The 13,452-nt window shown below is 55.5% G+C and overlaps 1 protein-coding gene and 1 non-coding gene across 11 annotated transcripts in view; one reads left to right on the forward strand and one right to left on the reverse strand.

Annotated features, from left to right (window-relative positions):
• The window catches only part of JADE2 (jade family PHD finger 2), a 57,044-nt gene extending 43,715 nt beyond the window's left edge, over positions 1–13,329 (forward strand). For 7 of the 10 annotated variants that reach the window (XM_009209095.3, XM_009209096.4, XM_009209093.4 and 4 more), the window contains exons 10-12: positions 3,734–3,851; positions 6,881–7,009; positions 8,609–13,329. In XM_009209095.3, the coding sequence (XP_009207359.1) occupies positions 3,734–3,851; positions 6,881–7,009; positions 8,609–9,432 (1,071 nt within the window). In that variant the 3' untranslated portion in view covers positions 9,433–13,329. The remainder of the gene's footprint in view (positions 1–3,733; positions 3,852–6,880; positions 7,010–8,608) is intronic. The other 3 variants (XM_031666459.1, XM_009209100.4, XM_003900108.4) reach the window with 3 other exon arrangements.
• On the reverse strand, positions 8,250–8,309 carry LOC116275116. The gene has a single exon (XR_004184076.1). It is a non-coding gene; the product is annotated as a U7 small nuclear RNA (small nuclear RNA).
• Positions 13,330–13,452: the final 123 nt, after the last annotated feature.

The raw sequence follows: 13,452 nt of genomic DNA on the forward strand, positions 1-13,452 counted from the left end.
GGTCAGTAACCCAAAAATCGCCACTTCCTCCTCCCTGCCCGCAGTCTCCTGCTCTCCCTGCTCACTTGTCTCCCAGGCCCTCCACCCTTCTCTGTCCTGCTTTCTTCACTCACTCCCTGTTTGGCACTGGCCTGCTATGCCCCAACCCTTGTCCCTCGCTGAGGCCAGACCCCTGGCAGAGCCTCACCCACTGAGAGCCACTCCCTCCATGAGGAGAAATTCCACAGCGCTGAGCAGGGCAATCCCTGCCGCACACCCCACCTCATCCCTGCTGCCCACGTGCTGGGCCCTGCCTCCCTCAGGACAGCCTCCCCTCTGTCCTCACACCAGGGCCTCTAACTTCTGCCAGCCCAGACTCTCGGTCCATTCTCTTCCCTTCCCTCCTGTCTTCCTTCCCCCACAGGGGTCTTTTTTCTGGCCCACACCTGCAGCTCACGAGTCTCTCTTTTCTTCTTCCTTTCTGCGGGTCCTTTTCCACCAACATTTGAATCTGTTCAACCCTCTCTCATCTTCAAAAGCGAATCCTCCCTCCCTATTTCCCTCTAGTCGTGGGTTCCTCTGCTCCCACCCCCATCTCTCCTTTCCTGTCGTCCCTCATGGTATTTGCATCCTTGCTGCCCACTCTGGCCGGATTTCCGCCACATCCCAAAGCCTGCCACCTGGGCCGCCTGCAGCCTCCCCCGCCTACCTCTGCATCCCCCAAACCTCTCAGCAGTGGCTGCCACAATCAGACCTGCCCTTAGTCTTGGAGTCCTTTTCCTGTGATGCTCTGACCAGGTCCCCACTGAGGTCCCGGTTTACCCCCTCCCTCCCTGGCCACTCCTTGGCCTCAATGGTCATCCACCGCTCTCCCCTGACTGTTCACTCCGAGGGCTGGAGGCCTTAGGCTCCACTGTCTTTCACGGCTGCCCACAGTTTTGCCCCACGTGGGGGTGCTGGCTGCCCCTCCCTCTTGAGCTCCACACCAAGTCCCTTCTAAAGGCTGCCAGTGTCTCATGCCCAGCATCCCTGTTAGTTTCCTAGGCCTGCCTGCCTGCCACCAGCTGGATGGTGAGATTCATCCTCACGGTTCTGGAGGCTGGAAGCCCAAGGTTGAGGTGTCAGCAGGATTAGTTCCTGCTGGGGGCTCTGCGGGAGAGTCTCTTCGTGCCTCCCAGCTTCTGGTGGTTGTCAGGAATCTTTGCTGTTCCTTGGTCTGCGGACATCTGTCTAGCCTCTGCCTCTGCCAGGTCACATGGCCTTCTCCCTATAGGCCCCTGTGTCAGGACTCCACTCATAGTAGATCAAGGGCCCAACCTAATATAGTATGATATCATCTTAACTATTTATATCTACAGAGACCCTATTTCCAAATAAGGTCACGTTGTGAGGGTCCCAGTAAAAATGAATTTGGGGGAACACTATTCAATCCCATACAGAAGCCACTGCAGGTGGGAGAAGGGAAGAAGGGAGAAGGGAAGTGTCTCACCACTCTGTGAAAATCCACCCCTGGGCCGAGCTCGGTGGCTCACGCCTGTAATCCCAGCACTTTGGGAGTCCAAGGCGGGCGGATCAGGAGGTCAGGAGTTCGAGACCAGCCTGGCCAACATGGTGAAACCTCATCTCTACTAAAAATACAAAAATTAGCCAGGTGTGGTGGCAGACGCCTGTAATCTCAGCTACACAGGAGGCGGAGGCAGGAGAATCGCTTGAACCCGGGAGGCAGAGTTTGCAGTGAGCCGAGATCGTGCCACTGCACTCCAGCCTAAGCGACAGAGCGAGACCCTGTCTCAAAAGAAAAAAAAGAAAATCCAGCCTTGGCTTCCTTTGGCCTGGCTCAGTGAAGCCTCAGCGCCTGCCCTCCTCCCTTGCCAGCCCCACCACTCCTCACTGCTCCCTTCAGACTCCTGCCATGAGGCTCTGCTCTGCCTCCCCCCAGCCTGGATTCCTCATTCCCAGGCTCTGCCCCCGCCGTGTGATCAACTCCCACTCCCACTGGCTGCTGGTGTGTCCAAGACGCCTTGCTCAGCACCCCGAAGTGTGGGTCGGAGCCACCTGGTCCTGTCAGTAGTTGGTCAGCACCTACCTACCCTGAGAAGAAAGGGGCCCCCGTGGCGTTGCTCGCTTGAGTCCAGGGCCCCACACAGTGCAAGTCCACAGAGCTATAGCCAGTGCTTAAGGGTATGGGGGAAGGAGGCTGGTTGGAGGGTGGTTTTAGGAGGTCCAGGTTTTGACAGGAAGGTGGGCCATCCCGGTAGGCTAGAGCTGGGGCTCACAGGCTGGATCCAGGTGGTTGCAGCCCAGGGTGGACCCCTGGAGTGGTACTGGCCATAGGGATAGGTGGAGCTGAGGCTCAGGGGTGGATGGCCTGGTGCTCACGGTCTGAGCTGAGGGCGCGCACACCAGCGTGGAAGGCCACGGAGAGTCCATGCAGAGCGCATCGGGTGGAGGCCTGAGGCTGGAGCCACCTTTGTGGTATATCCTTCACGGCCGGGCTCAGGAAAGAAAGGAGGATCCCCATACCCAGAAGAGAGGTCTGATCTTGGCTGGCCTCGGACTGGGAGAAATGATGGTTATGCCAACAGGCAGGGGGTCTGGAACCAGAGGTCACCCTAGCTTAAGGACATGAAGACTGAACTCAGCCTTGAAGATGGAACCCAACGAGAAATAGCCTGGTCCCAGCTGGAAAGACCCTGGTGGGACCCAGAATTCAAGCTGAGCAGCTTTGGCCAACTGTCCCTGATAATGGAGTCTCCATCCTGTGCTGAAGAGCAAGGAAGTGTCTTAAGGAAGAGGGCTTGGTCTTGGCTCCGGAAGTGTGGCCTGCCCTGAGAGCAGCCAGGGAGGGATGGCCCACTAGGGTAAGGTGCCAGGTGGGCTGGCAGCAGCATGGTCCATCCTGCAGGTGCTTCCTGTGGGACCACCTGTAGGAGGGGTCCATGTCCCATGAGCTTAGAAGCTGGTATCTAAGGCCCCAGGGGGCTCTTCTCAGCTGGCCTTGAGGCAGTCAGAGAGGCCTCTGCCCTCTCTGCTGAGGAGTTCTGTCACTGGCAGTGTGAAGGTGGCTGTGTGGATGTGGAAGCCTTGGCCAGCATGGCATGAGCCTGGCTCAGGTCCCAGTGCAGCAGGTAGACATGGGTTGGCTGCAGGCTGGGCACAGTTGGGTTAGGACTTCCTTTCTGCTCAAAGCTATTCTGCTGGCGTTCTCTCGGGCTGCAAGTACCAGGGCCATTTGTGGCTCAGGACACATGTTAGTTTTTGCCATGCCGTTTGTGTCTGAAGAATTTCTTTACTGGGAAAGAAAGGCCTTGGACAGGAGGCAGAGGGATGAAGTTGGTGACCTGGTGAGACCCTGATGAGTCTGCGGGCACTGTGGTTATAGAGGAGAGCAACCATGTTGGCAGGGCCTTGGGAGACAGCGTGGCTGACCTTACCAGGAAGGTAAGACTCCGAGGAGGAAGGTGGGCATGCTGGGCTGATCTAACCAGATGCCTTCCACTGGCCGCCCTGGCTCAGCCAGGGACCACAGGGCCGAGGCTATGTGTGGCCTTAGGTTTTGTGTCCGAGACATGCAGCACAGGGCTGAGGATGCGCTCAGGGTCTGGAAATTGGTTTGTAGATGTTCTGGGCAGGATAGGCTATGGTGGTAACCTGTGCCCCTGGCACTGCCTCTACCCATAGCAAGGTCCCCAGAGCTGGGAGGTCTGGGGTGGTTGCCTGTGAGTAAGGTGGAAAATCTCTCTTGTTTTCTCAGGTTAGAAATCTGTGCTACATGGTGACAAGGCGCGAGAGAACGAAACACGCCATCTGCAAACTCCAGGAGCAGATATTCCACCTGCAGATGAAACTTATTGAACAGGATCTGTGTCGAGGTAGGCGCCTTCCCCACCTGCCGCCGCCACCTCCGTGTGCCCTCTCTTGCGGGGCTGGGTCCCAAGGAGGGTGTGTCTTTGGACCCTGGTGGGGTATCTTCGTGGAGCCAGGGGCCACTGGCCCCCCACCCCTACCCTTCACCATCCAATTAGTAGGCCCAGACGGGGGCCTGCCAGGGTCCTGGGTTGTGTGTCACTAGGCAAAGAGCCAGAGGTTGGAATGTGGGCATCAGGCCTGCCCTCAGGGAGCTTTCTGGTTGACTAAGCCACAGCAGTTCAGGAGCTGATTGCATGTGAACAGGTACAGAGAAGAAGGCCTAGTGGCTCTCTGCTGGTGCTGAGGCAGGAAGGGCCAGAAGCTGGTGAGCTTCCCTGAACCCTGGTGTGCCTGGGAGTCAGTTTCGAAGAAGGCAGCTGCCCCAGAGATGTGATAGGACCTGGCTGTTGTTTCTGTCTGACCCTAACAGGATTCTTGCACTGCATCTGCAGTGTTTTCCGCTGTTTTATTCTTATTCTTCGTATTCTCTTGGCGTCACATGTGTTTAATGGGTCTGGCAATCAAAGGCTGAAGGAAGCTCTGACATTGATCTTATCTGTTAATTGTGGATATTGCCAGACACAGGACCCTTCCTGGAGCGTATACATGTTAAGAAGGGCAACACTTAGCCCCCAAAGCGGTACCCCAGTGTTTGGTTTACATGCAGCAGAAATAGCTGGGTGGAGAGAGACTTTGAGCCTGGGTCTGCCAATGCCACTTCAGCCTCGGAGCTGAGCTGGGCCTGGAGTGGAGAGGAGGGAGGAAAGCTGCTGAGCCACCATTGGAACAAATGACTGAGGACCTCTGCTGCCCCTACTTCTGCCTGAGAGCTGAGCTGACCTGATTGTGCTTTGGCATCACCATCCACTCTGGCCCCAACATCTAGCCTTGCCAAGTTCAGGTGCTAGTCGTGGCCATGCAGAGCTCACCATGTACCCAAAGACTGTGGCAGCTTCCTGGCTGCTGGAGCTTTCCAGGCCCCCTGTCTTCTGTTTATTCATTCAGCCAGCATTAGCTGAGCATGGATTGGATAGGGTTCCCGCCCTTGTGGAACACACCATCTGGAGAGAGAAAGGAACGTGGTATCGCAGAGGCTACAGTTGCTGCCAGTGCAGGGATAGAAGTATCAGGGATGTCTTCCCAGAAGCAGTGATGCTCCGACAACATCTTAGGCCTCCTAGCACTTGGCTGTGGCCACATATCGGCTGCAGAAGGAGAAGCCCATGCAAGGCACCCACAGTTGAGGAAGCAGAGGGTGGCAAGCCACGAGCAGTGCCCTCAGGCACAGGATTCCAGAAGCATGGTCAAGAGCCTGGAGGGTTCACATCCCTGCATTGGTTCTGGGGACATTTGCAACTCCTTGTCTTGAGTGTCAACAACAGGCAGCTGTTTGTTCAGGGCAGGGCGGGGCATTTGGAGACGACTGGTTTGCCCTGTCCAAAGCTGCTGCTCACACTGTTGTGAGGCTTGACGCTTGGGGTGGGTCATGGGCTGTGTGCATATTGGTGAGGCTGTCTGGCTTGGCGGCTAGAAAAGGCCTCCTAGTGGAGATGATATTTGGGCTGTGAGCTGAATCAGATGAAGGATAAGACAAGAAAACAACGTATTTGGAGACTTAGTGGCCACAGCATGTCTTGGCAGAGAAACTGGAAGGAGGCTGGAATGGCTGCACCGGGCAGAAGGAAGACACCTAAAGTAGGGGTGATGGGTAACCAGGGTCACATGTGCAAGATCTTCTTGTAGCCTGGGGCAGGAGCTTACACTGTCCTGAGAGCAGTGGGGAGCCTCTCCAGGAGCCTGCCTCCAGAGTGTCTAGGCATTGGTTACATGCCATGTTACAGATGAGATTGCCCAGGCACGGTGGCTCATGCCTAAAATCCCAGCACTTTGGGAGTCCACAGTGGGAAAATCACTTGAAGGCAGGCGTTCCAGACCAACCTGTCTGTACAAAAAAAAATTACAAAAATTAGCTGAGCATGGTGACACATGCCTGTATTCCTAGCTGCTTGGGGGAGCAGAAGTAGGAGGATTGCTTGAGCCCAGTAGTTTGAGGCTGCAAGCGAGCTATGATTACACCACTGCACTCCAGCCTGGGTAACAGAGCCAGGCTTTGTCTCTAAAAAATAAATAAATAAACAGATGTGGCCAGGCACAGTGGCTCACACCTGTAATCCCAGCACTTTGGGAGGCCAAGGTGGAAGGATTACTGGAGCCCAAGAGTTCAAGACCAGTCCAGGCAACATAGTAAGATCCTGTCTCTACAAAATTTGAAAATTAGCCAGGTGTGGTGGCGTGCACCTGTGGTCCCAGCTACTCAGGAGTCTGAGGGTAAAGGATCACTTGAGCCTGGGAGGTCAAGTCTGCAGTAAACTATGATTGTACTACTGCGCTCCATCATGGGCAACAGAGCAAGACTCTGTCTCAAAACAAACCAAAATAGATGAGACTGAGGCCTGGCCTGAACTGAAAGGATACAGGAGCCAGGGGTGCACCCTGAATCTCCCATCCAGTTCACTGCCTGACTTTGAAAGCCAACCAAGAGACCAATGCAGGAGACTGGTTCAGGGGAGCTGACCCTGGGGTTAGGAATGGACCCCAAGCCTCTCGACCCCTCAGATAGTGTTCCTTCCACTGACATGTCTAGCTCCTCAGCCTGGCATTCAAGGCCCTGACCTGTCCAGACTCCCCTCCAGCCATTCTTCCCACCACCCACACTCTCTCCCAAGGCTGCAGGTTGTGCAGGTCAGACTAGAGTCCAGGTCCTGCAAGGGCCTCTCCTTGTGGCCCTGTGGCCACCCCAAGTCCCCCACAGGGCACAGTGGACAATTGGCTCACCCCACCACGCCAGCCGTCCCCTGGCTCCAACCTTTTTGCTGTGGAGGGTGAGCACTGACTGATGGAGGACTCCTGGGCTGCCACGCAGGGATCTTGGTGCTGACTGAGGCCACTCAGGGTAACCATATCCCTCCTCCTCTCGCTTTCCCTGACACAGAGCGGTCTGGGAGGAGAGCAAAGGGCAAGAAGAGTGACTCGAAGAGGAAGGGCTGCGAGGGCTCCAAGGGCAGCACTGAGAAGAAAGAGAAAGTGAAGGCGGGGCCTGACTCAGTCCTGGGGCAGCTGGGTGAGTGAGGGCCATGCTGGCCTGCAGACACGGGCAGGCTTGACCATCACCACACTTGCAGCTCTGCCCTGCAGAAGGCCAGCTGCACAGAATAGGAGACTGAGGCTCAAGAGCGGTAACCAGGCCCTTGCTTGCCCAGGTGCACACACCTTCCACCCACAAAGGAGACAGATCTCAGAGCCCCGTGTGACATCCTGGGAAATGCCCCTTATGTAGACCTGGATGGAGGCTGGGCCACGCCCATTCAGGAACTGTCCAGTCATTTCCCTGGCTGGATCCCGGTGGCTGGATTTTCCCAGAGTCCCCCAGGACAGCCCCCATGCTGGGAGGGGCGGATCTACCAGAAAGCCCCATCCTTGTCTTACTCTCCCAGAATCCTCTAAATAGGCCCTTCCTGTAACAGCAGCAGACTTTCCTGGAGCTACCCAGAGATACCCAGAGGAGTGGCTGCAGGCCCTGGCCCTGCCCATCACCTCCACTGTCCCAGGCCTCCTGTTAGGCAGAGCAGCCTAATGGGAGCAGTGTGACTCATGGACCTCACGTGCTTCCTCCAGAGATCTCAGGGAGCATCATGGAGTCCCCTTCCAGACCTTGCCTCTGGGACAGAGGCCCCAGGTCATCCTTTCTGTCCCTCTGTCTCAACAAGGGGACAACCCAGGCATGGTGGTGCATGCCTGTATTCCCAGTTATCAGGAGGCTGAGTTGGGAGGATCACTTGATCCCATGAGGCTGAGGCTGCAGTGCACCATGATCATGCTACTGCACTCCAGCCTGGGTGACAGAGCAAGACCATGTTCCTTCATTTCACACCCCTCCCGCAAAAAGAAGGGGATAACTTGGGTGTGTAACAGGAAACCCAGTCTCACGTCTCACCAGCTGTCCCTTCCCAAGACCTCGGTAAGGGAGGAAGGATCTGCCTCCCTCACATTTGCTGGCATCTCACTTGCCTCCTCTCTCCCCTGACATCCAGGAGGGACTGGATACTGCTTGCTACCCCTATTCGCGCCTGATCCCTTTATCCAAGCTCTTTGCTGCAAGCTCTGGGAGGCAATGCTTATAAAGACCGAGTGCCCTCTGGTGGCCTGAGGGCATTTTCCTCCAGATTCCTCCTTCCCCAACCCCACCAGAGTGGGGGTGGTGGGCAGGGCCAACTTCGTGGGTAGCAACCTATGCCGTTGCACAGGGTCCTTGATCTTGGTTTAATGCTCTGCTGCTGCCACCTTGAATTTTTTTCCCCATGGCAGGCTTTCTGGTAAAATCCAGAAAACCTGCTAGACAAACTAAAAGAGCTATAACACTCCACCTTGAAATTCTTAATAATATTTGAACAAGGAGCCTATATTTTCATTTTATACTCCATCCCACAAATTATGAAGCCCATCTTGAGGGCAGCACGTCCTTCTGGAGAGAAGGGTATAAGTAGTCCCAACTCTTTGGTGGTGTTGGCAGGAGGGATGGACAAAGGTAGCTCACCTGGGTCTGGCACAGGGGGGCAGAGAGAAGAAGATGCATGGTGGTGTGCTGGGAGCATCAGCGGGCTTCCTGAAAGGGTGGGACACGCGTCTGCTGGCATCTCACTTGCCTCCTCTCTCCCCTCAGCAGGCCTGTCCACCTCATTCCCCATCGATGGCACCTTCTTCAACAGCTGGCTGGCACAGTCAGTGCAGATCACAGCAGAGAACATGGCCATGAGCGAGTGGCCGCTGAACAATGGGCATCGCGAGGACCCTGCTCCGGGGCTGCTGTCAGAAGAGCTGCTGCAGGATGAGGAGACACTGCTCAGCTTCATGCGGGACCCCTCGCTGCGACCTGGCGACCCTGCTAGGAAGGCCCGAGGCCGCACCCGCCTGCCTGCCAAGAAGAAACCACCACCACCGCCGCCGCAGGACGGGCCTGGTTCACGGACGACTCCAGACAAAGCCCCCAAGAAGACCTGGGGCCAGGATGCAGGCAGCGGCAAGGGGGGTCAAGGGCCACCTACCAGGAAGCCACCACGTCGGACGTCTTCTCACTTGCCATCCAGCCCTACAGCCGGGGACTGTCCCATCCTAGCCACCCCTGAAAGCCCCCCACCACTGGCCCCTGAGACCCCGGACGAGGCAGCCTCAGTAGCTGCTGACTCAGATGTCCAAGTGCCTGGCCCTGCAGCGAGCCCTAAGCCTTTGGGCCGGCTCCGGCCGCCCCGCGAGAGCAAGGTAACCCGGAGATTGCCGGGTGCCAGGCCTGATGCTGGAATGGGACCACCTTCAGCTGTGGCTGAGAGGCCCAAGGTCAGCCTGCATTTTGACACTGAGACTGATGGCTACTTCTCTGATGGGGAGATGAGCGACTCAGATGTAGAGGCCGAGGACGGTGGGGTGCAGCGGGGTCCCCGGGAGGCAGGGGCAGAGGAGGTGGTCCGCATGGGAGTACTGGCCTCCTAACTCACCCCCTTCCCTGTCCCGGGCCCTGCCCTGGTCCCCCAACAAGGCCTCAGCCCAGTCACAACTGCCATTTCCAGTCTCTGCCGAGTGTCCCAGACCCTCGAGGCTGCCACTCCGTCGTGGTTTTATTTTTAATATAGAGAGAGTTTTGAATTCTACACTGTTGTCTTTCCTCTGTGCTGGTCTAGGATGTTAGGATTCCTTCCACGGCTCCGGCCGCCAGGACCCTGCCAGGTCCCGTGCACCATCCCTGCCCTGCCCACGTGGTATTGCTGGGCCCCTGGCTAGAAGTGGGCAAGGTGGAGAAGAGCTCAGGACTCCAGCCCGCTGCCACTGGGTGACACAGACTGTCGTTTGGGCATTATTTCATGGCAGTTGGGCCGGTCCAGGGCCTACCCCGCCTTGCCCCCAGATTCCACTGGGGTCCATTTGGGGGGTCCTGCTGCACTCCACCGATCCCCAAGGAAGTATAATAAACAATACCCAGCCAGAGTCTACTCACTGTCACAAGCACAACGAGTTTATATGAGAAAGCACTGAGGGGGTGCAGAGGGCCCGCTGGTTCCAGGGGAACTGAAAGCTGTTCCTGATCAGCCCGTATCATCTGAGGCCTGCCTGCCCACCCTGCCACCCTCCCCTCCCTTGCTGCTCTGCCCCTGCCAGTGCCCAGCCCAGCGGCTCTGGGAAGGGGTTCCCAGAATCCCTCCTGAGCTGTGCCATTTACTCAGGGGACTCCCAAACAGCCAGCTGCCAGTGCAGGTGGAGGGCTGTAAGGGAGGGCCAGTGCCCAGACAGGGTCATGGGGCTCAGACCAGCCCACTGTAGAGAATCACTCTGGGGCTCCAACTTCCTTCCTTCCTTTGGGGCCAGTCTCGGCCGAAGTCTGGTCACTCAGACAGAGGTGACCAGACCAGACCGCTTGCCTTTTCAAGTTTCCTAGTCCTGCTAAGAGATGAGCTTCTTCCGTGGTTTCCTTTTGGAAACTCCTCCTTCCAACAAGCAGTGGGATCCCGGGGCCCAGGGCGGGCCGGTGTTGGCCGCTGGGGCTGTTGTAAGTCTTGCTGGATGTTCCCCTGTTCCTGAGCCTTAACCCCTTGCCCAGCCATCCCCCGTGTCCTGCCTTTCCCCCCCCCCCCCCCCCGCTTAGGTCCCAGGTAGTTGCTCTGAAGAGTTTCAGTAGAGTGGCCCCAGGGTGATAGCTCAGGGAACAACAAAAAAGGAATTCCGTGAAAACATTTTTTTTTCTTTGATGAATTACTCCTGGGTCACTTCCGCCACTGGTAAAGCCAGAACTTCTCCAACAAGAACCTTGCAAAAAGTCCAGTGAATCAGTCGAATCATTCTGTGGATGCCAAAGAATATTTTGACCATAATACAGCACAGCCTGGACCTGACAACTTGTCACTTGGACTTTTTTTAAAATGGAGTTCTCTAGCATCAAAGTATAGAAACATGTTCATTGCACACACCCAAGGAGAAGAGCCCAAGCGCTCGGAAGAGGATGCTTTTCTGCTGCTGAAGTGTACCTGGGTGTTAGATTTCAGATCCTGGGCTGAGCCCACTGTGAGCTTTCCTAAACTCTGAGAGTCACAGAGGGGAAAGATACTGACAGTGAAACCAGCATGGAAAATGTCTTTACCATGTGGTTCCCTCCTCCCCAAATACATAAAGCAAATAAGCAGGATGGGGAACAGCTTGACCTTCATCCACCCCTAACTCCAAAACTATCAAGGTACGACAGTGGCATTGTCATCGACACTCAGTTTCATGTGAATTTTAGCAAAACAGGAAACAAAGATAATGACTCAGTTCAGAGGATCGGACAAATGTGTCTAGTCCGGGTGGACTTGGAGGGAGTGGGGTGGGCTTCAAGGATTCTGGGCGTTGGGATGGCATGAGCTAGCCCGTAGAGTTTAGTCTGCCTGCCCGCCTTGGTAGTAGTGACCAGTCAGTGTCAGCATCAGCGTCCCAACCCCAGTCTCTGTTTACTGCCTTTGAACAGAACTTCTTCCTTCCCCATGCTTTGGGTCACCTCGGGCTGCAACCCTGTCTGTGCCAGATGGCCCAGTCTGACCCTGCAAGAAGCAAAGAGGTGAGCTTAAAGAACAACCAAACTGCCAGGGGTCCCGGAAAGCCCAGGGTCTAGCAGTCTCCGCACTTGGCCCCTTGCCCCTTCACACCATCCTGGGGCAGGGACTGGGCCTCCCTGGTGGCAGGGGTGGGCGGAGAATTAGGGAGAGGGTGCAACGAGTCTGGCCCCTTGCCTCGGGGTGGCTGGTGTTCTTCCAAGAGCCTCTGCTCATGTTGTTGGCCTCTGGATTCTGTTCCTTCTTCATTGGCTATTGCTTTGGACTGGACTGTCGCTGAGCCTGTGTCCTGCAGAACCCAGATGTCTGTTAGGCTGGCTGGCTGCTGCGAGGGGATGAGGGTGGCCTTTCACTTGGGGAGCCCTTTCACTCCCAGGCCAAGCCCTGGAGCAGTCTTCTCCAGGTAGCTGTCTCCACCTCCAGGATGTCCACCAGGCTGCAAGGAGAAGGATGCCAGCCACCCATCCTCCCCGAGTTCCCAGCCTTTCCCCCGTTAGTCACAGCTGCTTCTCTCTTTTTCCGGTCTACTGTCCCCAGTGTAGAGGGCTTTGCTGCCCCTGAGACCAAGCAAGGCAGGTTCCTTTTCCAGGCCAGAGGCGGAGGTGGATCTTTCTCTTGACCACGTCTCCCCACTCGCACTGCTCCTCCACAGGGAGGGAGAAGCTGCTCTGTAACTCATTCTGGCTATCCTCCCCCTTCTCACTGACCTGATCGCCCACCACCTCCTTCCCCCTCATCATGTGACAAAGGATAATGTGCAAGAAAAGTATTTTTATGTATCATAAATGTATTTTGAGACAAATGAGAAGAAGAAAGGTAGAAGGGTTTATTTTATTAAATGAGCCTGACTTTGTGACAGTGTGTGAGCATTTGCAATGTAAGGGCCTCAGCTTCCTTGGAGAAGCCACCCCAGGTTTCCAGACAAAGATGTTGAATTGTTTGTGGGGGGTGTGCCAGGCCACGCCTCGTGTGTCCTCGTGCAGGCATGCCTGTGTGTACTGTGTATGGGCACACTATGGGACTAGCTGGGACAATTCCTAGAGATTCAACTGCCCAATTCTAACAAACATTGGCAGTGGCTGAACTTGGCATTTCCTTGCTAACTGCCAGATGTGGCCAACCTCTGCCCATGTGCAAACCACTGAAAAATGATCTGGATTTCTGTAGCAAAGCCCTTGGGGAGGGCACTCTCCAATGCTCTTGGCCTTGCTGGCCACATTGGCCAATGAGCCAGGGCTGGAGTCTGAGACCTTTGGTTGTTCTTTAAGGCACCTCCTGCCACTTTCTCCCTCAGAGGCACAAACACTTTGTGTTCCACGTGAGTTTGAGGGGACGGTGGGGGGAATGATATGAATGTCACAGGAGGAGACACCTTCTGTCTTTGTTTCAAAGAAAGTGATGTGCCATTTGTTAATATACAAGAGAAATATTGAAAATATATTGAAAAGAGCAATTTTAAATTATTTTTGGCTTATGTTGCAATATTTATTTTCTTGTATTAGAAAAGATTCCTTTGTAGAGAAAAAATGTATTTTTCATTAACGCAAAGACCTATTTCTCCTTTTTGTACATTGTCCATGTTCGCAACCCTTAACGAGCAATAGAATGTATGGTCACCTGGGTGTGGCCAATGCCCGCTGTGCCCTGCATGATTCTGTGTTGCCGCTGCTGCATAGTTCCCAGCCCCATCCTGTCCTGCTCACTCATGGGGGCTTCCAGACCCCAGCCCCACCAGGGCTTGTGTCATAGGGAGCCCTTTGCACTCCTCGTGTGTTGGCAAACGCAGTTAATAAAGCAATGTTTTCTGTGCTGGCTGGTGTGAGGCTCCATTGCATTGGATGGGGTAGGGAACCCTGGGAGTCCCACACACACACCTGACAGTGGGCTCAGCAAAACCACAAGATCCCTGAGTTTTCCAAGGGATCTGCTGCCA

This window comes from Papio anubis, chromosome 5 (assembly GCF_008728515.1).
Source record: "Papio anubis isolate 15944 chromosome 5, Panubis1.0, whole genome shotgun sequence".
Lineage (NCBI taxonomy): Eukaryota > Metazoa > Chordata > Mammalia > Primates > Cercopithecidae > Papio > Papio anubis.